This window comes from Oryctolagus cuniculus, chromosome 7, assembly GCF_964237555.1.
Source record: "Oryctolagus cuniculus chromosome 7, mOryCun1.1, whole genome shotgun sequence".
Classification (NCBI taxonomy): domain Eukaryota; kingdom Metazoa; phylum Chordata; class Mammalia; order Lagomorpha; family Leporidae; genus Oryctolagus; species Oryctolagus cuniculus.
The window spans coordinates 75,519,728-75,535,163 of NC_091438.1; the positions used below are offsets into that span (position 1 = coordinate 75,519,728).

Sequence of the window (15,436 nt, forward strand, 5' to 3'; positions counted from 1 at the left end):
AGCAGTACTGGGTATAAGGTATGCAAGGTAATATATTTTTATTCTCCTTGGTAAGAAGTTTACAGACTGAATGGAGTTTGCCAAATTTACATTTACACTGTCTGCCAAATATGCAGATAGATTAACAAAATCTAATTTGTACTGGAACAACAAGTTTTTTTGTGGTTTCCTTAAAATCTTTATAGAGATCAAAATTCTGTTGAAACTCCATTTTTTAAACCAAAGTATGAAAAAAAAAAACGAGGAAAACATTTTGTTGTTACTGTGATTTGACATATCACATGATACACTGTAAAAAGTCTGGTCACTGGTAAGATCTGACGGAATCAGCTATTTTCTAAGAGGCCAACATATCATAACATAATGTTCCCTTTTTTTCAGCTACAGGATATTGTAGTTGCAATCCCTGAATCAGGAAATCCAACTTCATTCAGCTTCACAGAGCAATCAAGGGGACAGTGTACATTTTCCTATGGTATGTCCCAGCTAAAGCAATGCTCACTGTTTTCAAAAAGTACAGATGAATTTTGATGTGCTTGCCTGCCTCACCCTCATCTGCAAGACTCAGACCCACTAGGTGCTCCACCACGCCTGCATTAGTTTCCTAGGGCTGTGGTCACTGCTTGGTGTAAACAACAGAAAACTATTGTCTCATAGTGCTGGAGGCTGGAAACCCAAAATCAAAGGTGTCCACAGGACCATGTCCCCTCGAAAGACTCTTGGAAAGGATGTGTCACACGGTTCTATGCTAGCTGCTATAGCTCCTTGGCTTTTGGAAGCCTCATACCAATCTTTGCATAGTTTTCACCCTATGTGCAGGTCTGTGTCCAAATTGGCCCTTTCTGTTAAGTATACCAGTTATAATGGATGAGGGGCCCACTCTCCTCCAGTACGATCGCAACTAACTACTGCTGCAACAACTCCATTTCCAGGTAAGGTCACATTCTGAGGTCTGGAAGTTAGCACCTCCAAATATGAATTTTGGAAGGAGCACAATTTGACCCATACAATGCCCAACCCCAAATCCTTTTACAGTATACACTCTTTAGATTATCTGTATATAATACTATGCTAATATTACATATGTGTGTGTGTGTGTTTCCATATGAAATAATAACCTTCTGTATCAATAATATCTGGGGCATTCTGGGATTAGCACCATAACCATTTTCATTATCTGAACTCTTAGAAAATAGAGTTATAAGTACCCACAGTGTTACAGATTAAACTAGCTGTCTCAATACAGATCATGACTTCTAACTGGAAAAGTCTAGATGTACGGTAATGGCCATGATTAAAACATACTTGATAATGGATGACCTATTACTGGAAACACAAATCATGGATGCCATGATTTTTTTTTTGCATAATGGAAAGTGATTTCGTAGGGTGTAGGATTTTTCCTATAAAATGGCACACTCAGGACAGGCAAGCCACTCCCATATTTGTTTTATTATAAATTGATTTTAATACATAATAGAAATTATATTTGCAGCTAAGAAATAGTAGGATGAGGAAATAACAAACATCTGACACCTCTAACTCACCCAGCATAAAAGAGGCACTTTAAAGAGGAAACAAATTACTATTCACACTCCAAATTCCTGGATATTTTGTGCACTTATTTTTTTTAATGCCATCTTTCTGGCTTTTAAAAAATTTTTAAATTTATTTTTATCTGAAATGCAGAGTGAAGGAGAAGGAGAGAGAGAGATCGTCCATCCTCCAGTTCACTTCCCAAATGCCTGCAATAGTTGGGGCTGGGCCAGGCCTAAGCTAAGAGCCAGGAACTCAATCAGGGTCTCCACAGGTGGCGAGGACCCAAGTACTTAAGCCGTCACTGCTGCCTCCCAGGACGTGCATTAGTAGGAGGTTGGATGGGACACAGCACTGGACTCGATCCCAGGCCCACCAATATGGGGCACAGGCATCCTGGGCAGTGGCTTAAACTGCTGCACCACAATGCCTGCCCTACAAGTGCTATTGTAATTAAAAAAAAAAAAAATTTTTTTTTGCTGACTTGTTCCAAGTTTCGGTGAGTTTGTTCAAAACAATTCATTCAAAATATTTGAGTTAAGAAGAGATTAGAAGAATAAGTAATTGTGTTCAATTGTGGATAATCCAAATAAAATAAGCTGAAATGTTCTGCTTTGCTCCTCCTTTAAATCCTGAAGTGAAGTAGGACAAGGGAGAACTTTGAAAACAATGCACAAGCAGAACAAGACCAGAGAAACAAAAAGCTATTTTCTTGTTGTTCTTTTTATTTGGTTACTCTGGGGGAGGAAAAGAGTGATTTTACTGCCATTCTTACTTATACCACACTAGAAATATTAAGAATCTTTTTATTAGTATAATCCGTCATTATATTGGATTCATATGTGCAATAAACATATGCTCTGGTTTCTTAATCATAAGTTCTCTCATCGATAACATTGCCTTTCTCCCTCAACTAAAAAGACAGTGATTCTACCAGTCTGTGTTTTAGTAACAGTCTTCTTTTGGTCAGTTGTTCTAAGTCTGTGGACTCTATAGCTCTGTCCAGTGTTTAGAGAGCATGACAGACCAGAGTCTACAAAACATTATGAGTTCATGTGTTCCCAATGTCAGCCAAAGTCCTTGATAAATTGCTTACTGTATCCTTCAAATAGTTCCTCCAACAATGAGAACCATTACTGAAATTTGTTTGACCTCTAAAATACTTCTTGTTTGATCTCTAAATTATTTCAGACACCCCAAGGTCATATAAGATAGTAAATACAGTAGCAATAACTTTAAACTTTAAAAAAAATTTTTAAATTTATCTCCAGCTAATATTAACTTTAAAAATACAAAAATCAGGGAGCCCGCACTGTGGTGCAGTGGGTTAAGCCTCCACCCGCAGCACTGGTTTGAGTCCCAGCTATTCCACTTCTGATCCAGCTCCCTGCTAAAAGCCTGGAAAATCAGTAGATGATGGCCCAAGTACTAGGGCCCCTGCACCCACGTGGGAGAACCAGAGGAAGCTCCTGGATCCTGGCTCTGGATAGGCCCTGCTCCAACCATTGCAGCCATTTGGGGAGTGAACCCAAAGACTTCTCTCTGTCTCTCCCTCTCTGTAACTCTGCCTCTCAAATAAGTAAATCCTTAAAAAATACAAAAATACTTTCATGAAATACACTATGTCCAAGACATTTGATAGTTTAAAAAGATTACTTCTTCCAACTCCTTTCATATTGACATAGAATTAAACGTAACTATTAACCAAAGTACCAAAGAATATCAAATCAGTCTTACTACACTTGATCTTAGCCAAAAGGCCGAGAAGCGATTCAAATCAGTCTTTAAGTGGCAAATCTGACAAGCTTTCAACTAAACAACTTTGGCCAAAGTACAAATTACTCAAATACTCTACACTTTGAGGAAACTGTCTCTTTGTAAAAAAAAAAAAAAAAAAAAAAAAAAAAAAAAAAAAAAAAATTGTATTGAATTCTTAGAAAAAAATTAAAATTAAGTATTGGGGCCAGTGTTGTAGCATAGCGGGTAAAGAGCTGCTGCCTGTGATACTGGCATCCTATATAGGCACTAGTTCATGTTCTGCTGTTCCGCTTCCAATCCAGCTCCCTGCTAAAGGCCTGGGAAAGTAACAGAAGACGATATAAGTGCTTGGGCTCCTGTTACCCATGTGGGAGACCTGGATGAAGCTTCTGACTCCTGGCTTCAGCCCTAACCCATCCTGGACCATTGCAGCTATCTGGGGAGTAAACCAGCAGATGATCTTGATCTCTCTAACTCTGACTTTCAAATAAATAAATAAACATAGCCTTTAAAAAAACAATGAGCATAACATCCCAACCCTTCTCATCATTTCTCTCTCCTGTCCCCAAAGAGAATGGCTAGTTCTCTCATTGCTAGTCAGTGGTGGCAGCAGCAGCAGCAGCACTCAGGTACTTGCTAGAGACACATATTTTGGGGCCCCATCACAGACATACTGAAATGGGTCCAGAATTCTGTATTTTAATAGCCCCACCACCACCACTACCACTACCAAGAAATCCTATTGAATACTAATGTGAGAGGACTGCAGTCCCAGCCTAGAGAAATCTTGGGGTGTCTAAGCTTGAGGAGCTAGCTCTCCCCCTTCTCTGAAGCTGTGGTTTGTGAAGGTTCCAATCACCCTCACCAGGTCCCACCACAACCTGCTACATTCCTCTAAAAAAGCTCTTCCTCTCAGCTGGGTCCAGTGTCTCCACACAACTGGCTGCTTGTCTGTGAAGAGCACACAGCCTCTTGCAAAAACCTGTGTTGCCTGGGCTTTGTTCATTATTCTACCCGTAAAGCCTAGCTGAGCGCCAGGCCCATGTTCCCTGAGGTGAACGTTGCTTGCTAAGCAGCATGCACTGGTACACACATCACCTTTAAAATCAAAACCACATTCACCTCTAAACAAGGGAAGGCAAAAAGAGGCATGAGAGCTAAATTATTACCCATCATTGCATGATATTATTTAGCATTAACAAATTAAGATGTGGACCGTCTCTAAGAAGGGCCGCCATCAATTCATCAGTTCCTTCTCTCACTCTGTGTGCATGTTCCTTACTTCAAGAGGTAAAGGCTTTTTTCTCTCCCCACGAGTCTAGGCTACCCTTAGTGACTCATTTGATCAACAGAATGCAGTGGAAATAGTGTTCTGAGTCATCTGAAGTTATAAGAAGCCTTGCAGCTTCCTCCTAGGTCTCTTGGAATAATTCCCCTTGAAATGCTCCCTTTCCGAACACATGAAGCCCAAGCTACACTGTGGGGCCACAGATAGATGCTCTGATCAACATCCCACCCTCGGAGCACAGAGCCAGCAGGAACGGCCAGCCACGTGTATCAGCCCCTCTATGACATCCAAGCCTGCTGAGTCCTTAGATGACTCCAGCCCCAACAGCCATCTAACAGCATTGGCATGAGACCTCAAGCAGGAACTTCCCACCTGAATGTCCTGATTTTGTTTTATAACATTAACAACTCATGAGTCAATGGGTTTTAATCAACCAGTCAGTATTCTAGTTGATGATCAAAATGTCATATTGTTAGTCAATAGGAGGACCTTTGTGTTGGACTTTGCGCCCTACTGACACAATCACATTAATCTTCAATAGTTTTTCTTTTTTGTTTTGAAGATCTATTTATCTGAAAGGCAGAGTCAGAGAGAGAAAGAGAGAGATCTTCCATCTGCTGGTTCACTCCCCAAATGACAGCAAAGGCAGGAGCTGGGCCCATCCAAAGCCAGGAAGAGGAGCTTCCTCCAAGTCTCCCGTGAGGGCGCAGAGGCCCAACCACAGGGGCCATCTTCCACTGCTGTACCAGGCCATCAGCAGAAAGGTGGTTCAGAAGTGGAGCAGCCAGAACGTGAACAGGTGCCCATATGGGGTGCTGGCACCACAAGCAGCGGCTCTACCTGCTACGCAACAGCGCCGGCTCATCCACTACGTTTTCTAACACAAGATTCTAACACAGTAGTGAATCTGTTGTTACATAATACTTCAATATGCAAAACAAAATTTAAATTTTAGTTTTGATCCCATCTTTGTAACATATAGTACATTCATACGCAAAATTCTAATTGAAACCACATGTTCTATCATATTCTTAACCCCCATCCTTATCCTCTACCCTTAATTCAAAACTTCTGTGAGCCACACTGAGGTACAGAAATACACTTCAGTAATCTTACTTCTTTATTCTTTTATCCCATATATCAATACATCAGTGACTCGCAACCCATTTAATCCAAACACCCCGAGAGACAGCAGCATGTGTGACACATCCTTCCACAGGCATAGGTAGCCGTAAGACAAACTCCAGGTTATGTGCAATGCCTTGCTGCCTTATCCTCCTCTCTCCTATTCAAGAAAACCTACTGAAATAAAAGTGAGATAGATGCTATTAAAAGACTAGATTTAAATCTGCCCTAATTTTTAAAATAAATGATAAATGTTTTTACTTCACTGTTAGTAAATTAAGGCAGAATTCAAAAGTGATATGCTGTTTCCACCTCCCTAAGCACTTTTAAGGGGTTTTGCACATACTGTAGCAAAACCCACACTTGACACAGCCTCTGCGTGACTATGAAAACAAAGCAGGGCCTGTCTGATCCCTTCCATAGCATCAAAGAAAATTACCTTTTCAGAAAGTGACTATAAGGATCTGCATTTTTTACCATGAGAAATTTAAGTGTCTACTAGCTAAGAACCGGTAGGACCAGAGGTTCAGAAGGCAGGAGAGAATGATAATCAATGTTAGCAGATACATACTACTACTAGTATGGTGCTAAATACTGTGCCACCACCATTGGTTTAGATACTGATGGGCACCCTTCCCCACTACGCTCCACTAGGACAGTAAACTGGCAGGAAATCAATTCTGGCATCTCAAATTGGAATCCCATATAAAAACGTGACTATATTCTGCAGTAGCAGTAATGGGGCACCTTTCTTAAGTCTAGAGACTGACATAGAGCCTTAGAATATTTTCATGGGAAACCTTTCAAGAGTACCATTAATCAAGAATTGAGATTTGGGGACAAAAATCCATGTCCATATTTAGTAACTGTCTACTTTAATCATTTCAGGTTTTTGATTATTCACTCACAAGACAGAGTTGAAGATTTGAGTGAAGACACAGGATTGGACTGCCAAATCAGATCCATGTGAAACAGAGTCTAATCTTTACTAAATGATACATGGATAGAAGCCATCACTAATTCAGATGAAGCAGGTCTGGGACCATCAAGGGCAGTTGGCAACCCGGGTCCCTCCTTGCTGTGTTTAACATTAGGACCTGGCCCAGAACTAAGTGAAGTTCAAGTAGTTCTTTACATAGGAGGGAGGTTTTAACTTAGAAATGCCATGTTATACCCCCAGAAATCTGGACAGTCTCCTGTGCCTATAGATCCTGGGGTCTCTAAAATAGGCAGTCTTCATCCAGTGACATTCTGTTAAGGGCATTTTAGAATTCAGGTTTCCTCCTTCCAACCAATATCAGTGTTCCATTTACCCAAAAGTTCTATTGACAAGATGAGACTGGGTCAACGGCTTCATGATTTCCTCTTCTCTCTCCCAGAAGTGAATGGAGAGACATATCAGCTGCTTTCACCCCTTCTTCAGGGCTTATTGAAGAACTCAACATACCATAGTGTTTACCTTCCATTGTTTAGTTAGTATTAGAACTAAATTATCTGGCCAGCGCCGTGGCTCACTAGGCTAATCATCCGCCTGTGGCGCCGGCACTCCGGGTTCTAGTCTTGGTTGGGGCGCCGGATTCCGTCCCAGATGCTCCTCTTCCAGTCCAGCTCTCTGCTGTGGCCCGGGAGGGCAGTGGAGGATGGCCCAGGTCCTTGGGCCCTGCACCCGCATGGGAGACCAGGAGGAGACTCTTGGCTCCTGGCTTCGGATCGGTGCAGAGCGCCGGCCATAGCAGCCACTTGGAGGGTGAACCAATGGAAAAAGACCTTTCTCTCTGTCTCTCTCTCACTGTCTAACTCTGCCTGTCAAAAAAAAAAAAAAAAAGAACTAAATTATCCTAGTGGGTAAAGCCACTGCCTACAGTACCAGCATCCCATATGAGTGCCAGTTCCACACCCGGCTACTCCACTTCCCATCCAGCTCTCTGCTGTGGCCTGGGAATGCAGTAGAAGATGGCCCAAGTCCTTGGGCCCCTGCACCCACTTGGGGGACCCGGAGGAAGCTCCTGGCTTCAGACTGGCACAGCTCCCGCCGTTGTGGCCAATTGGGGAGTGAGCCAGCAGATGCAGATGGAAGACCTCATTCATTCATCCATTCTCTCTCTCTCTCTGCCTCTCCTCTCTCTGTGTATCTCTGACTTTCAAATAAATAAATAAATAAATAAATCTTTTTTTAAAAAGAACTAAATTATCATTTCAGCAGGACAGCTGAATCACAGAATCTCAGAATCAGAATGGAACTTTAAGGATACTTAAAGTCTCTATCTGTTTGAAGGTATCTTATGGAAGACAAGCTACTTTAAAAGACCATTTCATTGTTAGAACATGCCAAACATCGGGGATGTCTTTCCTTTGTACAAGAGAAGTCTCCCCTACCTATCTTCACTACCCTCATTGGTCCTCATCTTAATTTCTGAATTAATCCAAAATAACTCCACCACCTTCCACCTCATCCTTTCATTCTTCCAGGGACACTCTGAAGCCCCCATGCTCTCCAACTTCTCGTCTTTTCTAGGCTGACATCTCTGGGTTCTTTAATTGTCTGCTGTTAAGGCAACAGCTGCCTAATCTAATCTCCCCTCCACAGTTAACTGGTAGTTCTCCCCAATGGCTTCTGCCCCAACGTACATGAGATTAGGAACTTCAGAGGATGATGTTCTAGGGTGTGGTTTGACAAGGCAAAGTAAAATTGTGTTTAAATTGGATACTGTGCCTCCTTTAATAGTCTCAATTTGAAAACAGCTTTCATTTTCAGCATGTGAGATAGTACTGATGCAACTCAACTGTTGTCATCTACTGCTTCCAGCTTTCTCCCTTCTTGCACATGGTTAAACTTAACATTTATCAGTATTAACTTCTTTATGTTTGTTTTGTCTGTTACGTATGTCTAGTATGCAGGTTTTTTTTAAAAAAATGAAAGCATTGTCCAAACTATATTAGTTCTCCTTCATAACTTTGTTTCAGTCATTTGATAGTACTGCTTTTTAAGTTTATAATTAAATACACATAACAAAAAATTTACTATTTTGACAATTGTTAAGTATACAGATCACATGGCCAGCACTGTGACACAGCAGGTTAAGCTGACACCTGTGATGCTGGCATCCCATATGAGCACTGGTTTGAGTCCCAGCTGATCCACTTTTTTAAAAAAGTCAAAATTAGAGAGAGAGAGAGAGATGGATCTTCCATTCACTGGTTTACTCCCCAAATTTCCACAACAGGCTGAAGCCAGGGGCCAGGAGGTTCTTCCAGGTCTCCCTCATGGGTACAGGGGCCCAAGCACCCGGGCCATCCTCTGCTGCTTTCCCAGGCACATTAGCAGGGAGCTGGATGGGAAGTTGGGCATCCAGGATGCAATTCACGCCAATACGGGATGTTGGCCCTACAGACAGTAGCTTAATCCATTGTGCCACAGTGCAGGCCCACTGTCCCACTTCTGATCCAGCTCCCTGCTAATGTGCCTGGGAAGGCAGTGGAAGATAGCCCAAGAGAACTAGAGGGAGTACCAGGCTCCTGACTAAGGCAAGTTACAGCTATCTGGAGTGAACTAGCAGATGGAAGATTTCTCTCTCTCACTCGCTCTCTTGCTCTCTCTCTCTTATCTTCCTTTCAACTAAAAATATACATCTCAGTGGCATTAAGTACATCCACACTGGTGGTCATGCACCGTCACTATTCACCTCTAGAACCTTTTCACAGTCCTAAACAAAACTCTTAACATGTATTAAATAATAGCTTCCTATGATCTTCTCCACCTAGCCCTTGGTAACCACTGTCCTATTTCCTGTCTCTTTGAATTTGACTGTTCTAGATGCCTTATAGAAGTAGTATCATATTTTAAATTTGCTTTAAACAAATCTAATTAAGAGCAAAATATTGACTAGAGTAGGTATGATAATCTCTATCAACTGTTTTCTTTGTTGGCACTGAAATGAAAACAGAATTCAGAAATCAAGCAAGCTTAGAGAAAGAAAGGGAGCCGTCTCTGTGGGGAAACTCCACTACACCAATCAGAGCTACACTTAGCGTCCAGAAACGAGCATGAAAGGGTAATCTCAGGACAAGAAAGGTAGGTAGACTGGACTGAAACTCCTGTTCGACCAAGACTGAGGAACTCTCACAGGAGCACTATTTATGTTAGCAAATTGTGGGAGTGGTCACTTGAGACGCTTTACATTAAAAAGTGAATTTCCCGGGCCAGTGCTATGGTGTAGCAGGTAAAGCTGCCACCTGCAGTGCCGGCATCCCATATGGGCACTGGTTGGAGTTCTGGCTGCTCCATTTCCAATCCAGCTCTCTGTCATGGCCTAGGAAAGCAATAGAGGATGGCCCAAGTCCTTGGACCCTTGCACCCACATGGGGGACCCGGAGGAAGCTCCTGGCTTCAGATCGGCGCAGCTCTGGCCACTGCAGCCATCTGGGGAGTGAACCAGCAGATGAAGAACTCACACACTCTCTCTCTCTGCCTCTGTCTCTCTGTAACTCTGCTTTCAAATAAATAAATAAATATTTAAAAAGTGAATGTCCTTGCAAATTTCAAGGTAGAAAACACACAAGTATATACATGTGTATGCAAGCATATAACATATTTCTGTATATGAAAATCTATAACATATTTCTTAAACTGACCACTTAATTTTGCTACAGTCAATCCCTCAATTAGAATAATAAACTTACTTTGTGCTTCTATATAGTTTCCTAAATGGCTACAGAAATTCTATTAAACAATCTCCAAGACTTATCTCTGACAGTCTTTTATTCATTATTATAAGAAAGTTGAAAATATTTCCTTAGAAAAAATTATTTAACATGTTATTGAAGTTTTAAAAACACTTTTCATTGCTTAAATATTTAACATGTTTTACTGAAAGCAAATTGGAAAATGTGAAGAAATTACACAGACCCTGCTACTGAATCTTGCTTTAGTAAGCTATATTAGGTGGCTATTTTTAATACCTTCCTAGCTAATTTTTGAAATTTTGGTATCTTGAAATGTAGCCATAACAGTTACCATAGTTACCTAAAATTCTTTAAGGCTACACTAATGGGAGAAGAAGGGGAAATACAGGAATCGTGTATGATTGAGAATAGGTAATTCTATTAAAATCCTTTTAAAATGAGGGCTTTTCTGTTTCAACCCTGCTAACAATAAAATGTTGGTGAGCCACAGCATTTGTTTCAGGCACTGCCAGGCAGATTTTTCCTCAGACTAAACACAAGGCAAAAATTTTCACATTCTTGTCTCCTACTCTAATACTGTAAATCACAACTTTACTGAATCTGACAAAACATTTCTTTCATTTCCAATAACACTGCATACATATTTGCTTACAAAATGCTTTTAAAATGTAGACACTGGGATAAAGCATTAAGCAGGAAACAAATTCTTACTCTTACGGCATCATACTGTACATAATATCCTGAAGACCTATGAAAACCAAATTTTCTCCCTAAATGACAGTAGAGTAACTTAATGATTCGATTTCAATACAGTGCGATACGCAGAAGAGTTAGGAAAGGATGCACACTTGGTGATTTTCAAGCTTAAATGTTTCAAAGGCATCATAACTCTTTTTGTGAAGGTATGGTTTGACTGGGAAAAGAAGGTGATTCATCAGGAACAAATACAACCTAAGTTTACCAAAGAGAACAGGAAGGGTATATAACGGATGGTGGCTTAGCCTTAAAATAAGGCATTAAAGCTTAAATATGGTATTTCCCTTATAATAAGAGATCAGATTGCTGTATTTCCCTGCTACCCCAGGAGTACAGGCTGAATATCAAGAAAAACAAACTGTAGGATTTTTACCTCTACATAGACAGAGTAAGAATCTTTAAGCTCTAAATCACTCTGCCAAGTAATTTTAGAACTGTAGCAAATATAGCAGAGGTACAAAAATAGTGGCCAAGATATTATAATCTATATAGAACCTAAATATTTTAAATTAAAAAAAAACTTGCTTTTCAACTATTTCTTTCAGTAGGAAATAAATTGAATATCTACATGTAATTTGCTTCTCTTCATCACTTGAAGTTTCATTTTGTTCCAATAACAAAGTCATTTAAGAAAAAAGCTTAACTGCAAATAGCTGAAACAGTTGCCTAACTATCAAGTTAAAGTGCTTTCCAAATGCCAGTTCTTGTTACATAAGCGATAAAAATTTCACGACCATTCACATTAAACAAATTAGTAATAAACTGATTACTAATAACACACATATTGATTAGAATAACACACAGAATGACCTGAGAATTCACTGCACAGAAAATATCTTCTTATATTCAACGGGTAAGTTGAAGATCTCTAATACACATAATTGTATCTATAAACATTCACTACTTCATCTAATTTTTAAAATCTTGTTTCCCTATGAATAAATTCACTTGAATTCAATAAGTTTATTTCATATTAAAACAAAAGAACATAGGAAGACATATCAAAAAAGCAACCGTTTTTAGAGAAAGAGCTGTGGTTGATTTCCTTTATTTACCAACTTATTAAGACTACCACTAATTTCTTAATGCCAGTATGCATTTTATTGAAAACCAAAGAGAAAAACAGTGTTCATCCTACATATTAACTACTCAACCTGCCAGTCCATGCGACTGCCATTTGCCAAGCCTGTGATGCCAGCGGCCGAGAGAGAGCAGCAGTTCAGAACACTCACATTTAGTGCATGTAAATGACCTGTTATCTTTGACCAGCTCAAATTATTTTTATAGCACTGAATGCAACTCATGATCAAAGAATAAACTTCAAAACTAAGTATGCTATTAAACTCGCATGTGCACCCAAAGTTAACATCCTTCGTTAGGCAGCATGTCTGTCCTATAGCAAAAAAGCTTAGGAAACAAAGTGCCTGAAGATCTGTAAAAAGTAGACATCTATACTTTATAACTATTAAGTTATAATCTATTGAAACTTTGATCTAACTTCGTTAGGCAACAAACTGCCTGTATGTCAAATCTCTGAGCTCTGTAAAGGCAGATATATATGTTTTATAGCTATGCATAGACTATTCGTTTTTTTAAAGGACTAAGGGAGAAACAATAGGAAAGTACAGTATAAATGACCTGTATTTTCAGAAAAATGAAGTGATTATGGGTACCTTTTGTTACATAAGCATATATTTATACACTAAAAGAAGCACAGCTTTAAATATATGCATACTAATTATTTAAATTTGTGACTTTAAATAGGTGATATGGAGAGATATATTTTGATATATTTGATTCTTGCAGAAATTATGCCAAATCATCTTAACTCACCAGCTATCTTTGCATGAGTCACTAAAAGGAAAATGGATTTTTTTTTTTTGACAGGCAGAGTTAGACAGTGAGAGAGAGAGAAAGAAAGGTCTTCCTTCTGTTGGTTCACCTCCCAAATGGCCACCACAGCCGGTACACTGCGCTGATCCGAAGCCAGGAGCCAGGTGCTTCCTCCTGGTCTCCCATGTGGGTACAGGGCCCAAGCACTTGGGCCATCCTCCACTGCCCTCCTGGGCCACAGCAGAGAGCTGGACTGGAAGAGGAGCAACCGGGACAGAATCCAGCGCCCAACCGGGACTAGAACCTGGAGTGCTGGCGCCACAGGTGGAGGATTAACCTAGTGAGCAGTGGAGCCAGCCAATACATTTGTATTAACTTTTTAAAACATCCTCCCATAGTCACAAATATCCAGTAATATAAGGATTTTATTGACAACAAATAAGAAAAAAAATCAGAAATTTACACGTAAGTTTTAAAATAAGGAAAATATAGAATGGCATACTATATTTATTATATAAAATTCATAAACTTCTAGTCTACTTACATCTGTTACCTGTAAATATCTATCTGGAAGTTGATGGTATATCTAGGTTGAAAAATAATGATTGTGGAGAACTCAAATACACAGGATATATAAAGTTGAGAGTCTGGCAATGTACATATAGAAAAAGAAGTTTAGATATATGAGGGTACTTCAAAAAGTTCATGGAAAATATAATTAAAACAAATTTTATTTAGTCTAAAAATATTTTAGTTCTTGATTTTTTTCATAATATGCTTTTTGAAGAACCCCAACCTGGAATTTAATGTGCTTTATTGCCTGAGATCTATTGCAAGAACTCTCTATTAACTCTGACATCTCTAAGCAAAATTCCTCCACTGCTCCACCCTACTTAAATGTAATTATGAATATTCATGAAGTTACACGTGGAAATTAATGGAAAACAATACTTTATCTGGTTATTCAAGAACCTATACACATCCCTGGCTATTAAATTGGAAATGCATCTATAAGGATGGATTAATATCTATGGCTATGGCCGGCGTCACGGCTCAATAGGCTAATCCTCCACCTAGTGGCGCCGGCACACTGGGTTCTAGTCCTGGTCAGGGCGCCGGATTCTGTCCTGGTTGCCCCTCTTCCAGGCCAGCTCTCTGCTATGGCCTGGGAAGGCAGTGGAGGATGGCCCAACTGCTTGGGCCCTGCACCCCACAGGAGACCAGGAGAAGCACCTAGCTCCTGCCATCGGATCAGCGCGGTGCGCCGGCTGCAGCGTGCCAGCCGTGGCGGCCATTGGAGGGTGAACCAACGGCAAAGGAAGACCTTTCTCTCTGTCTCTCTCTCTCACTATCCACTCTGCCTGTCAAAAAAAAAAAAAAAAAAAATATATATATATATATATATATATATATATGGCTACACAATCCTAAAGATTTAAAGTGGAAATTCAATGAATTAGGGCTATCTGCCTATCTCTCGGTTATTAATAAAAACACTAATACAGACACATGGAAAGTTATTATTTTAGTTATTAAGCAAAATAAGAAATCACGAGAGTGATACCTAAATGCATTGGAGATGGTCTTTATAAATTAAGCATCAAGTGTCTAGGTTTATTTCAGCCTGAAGTCACTATCCCATCCTTGCCTGCTTGTTAGGCTACTGGAAATTTGGGGACTCACCAGTACAAAGAAGTATGCATAAATTGCTGCACAATGGTGGATTATAAAAAATTTGTCACCAATTATTTTCCAATATAAAATGAGGATCAACAAATCTGTAAGAAGGAAAAATAAATACCATATTACATGAGAAGAAAGCTGCATTGTTCTTCAAGTGCATTTAACTTTCTCTTGACAATTTATCACGGTCTACTCTGAGGCCACAGCACCTGGCTCACCCCTCAGCTGGTCTGATTGCTCACTTTATCTTAAAATACCTGCTCCTCTGTCCCTGAAAATCCCCTCTGCTGTGGCTTCTCCAGGACCAGGGCCAAGTTGTGGGCATTTTGATACCTTCAGAATTCAGTACAGGACCCAGGATAAAGTGTGTCACATAACATCAGAGCCCAGGATAAAGTGTGCAACGTAACATCTGTTGAAAGTTTAAATAACTTGTTTCCAGGGTTAAAGACAATGACAATACGACTTAATAAAACAAAGTTTAAAATAAGCTTAAATTACTGATTTTTGTCACTAAAATAAATCAAGAAAAGATGATGGTATGAAAGGTACAAAATGATCAACTCATATTTATAACATGAATACAACAAATTTATTTTTTAAATTAAAAATTTTAATTAAATATTAATTCAAAACAGTAAAATCACCAAGCACTAGGATTATTAAAAAGATATGCACAAAGGTCAAGACATGAATTTCCTGCAAAGGCTCTAAATCTAAACATCATGACTCAGAAGATAATTTGCTTACCTTAACAACATAAAATCTGCTCAA

The 15,436-nt window shown here is 39.7% G+C and overlaps 1 protein-coding gene and 1 pseudogene across 21 annotated transcripts in view; both read right to left on the reverse strand.

The window, feature by feature from the left end:
- TLCD4 (TLC domain containing 4) overlaps positions 1-15,436 on the reverse strand; it is a 101,357-nt gene that overhangs the window by 16,903 nt on the left and 69,018 nt on the right. For all 21 annotated transcript variants that reach the window (XR_011390564.1, XR_011390561.1, XM_051856240.2 and 18 more), the window contains one exon: positions 14,663-14,757. Coding sequence is in view for 19 of the 21 variants with exons in the window: in XM_051856240.2 (XP_051712200.2) it covers positions 14,663-14,757 (95 nt within the window). In the remaining 2 variants the exon portion in view is untranslated. The remainder of the gene's footprint in view (positions 1-14,662; positions 14,758-15,436) is intronic.
- Positions 3,184-3,308, reverse strand: LOC138850749 (U2 spliceosomal RNA; annotated as a pseudogene).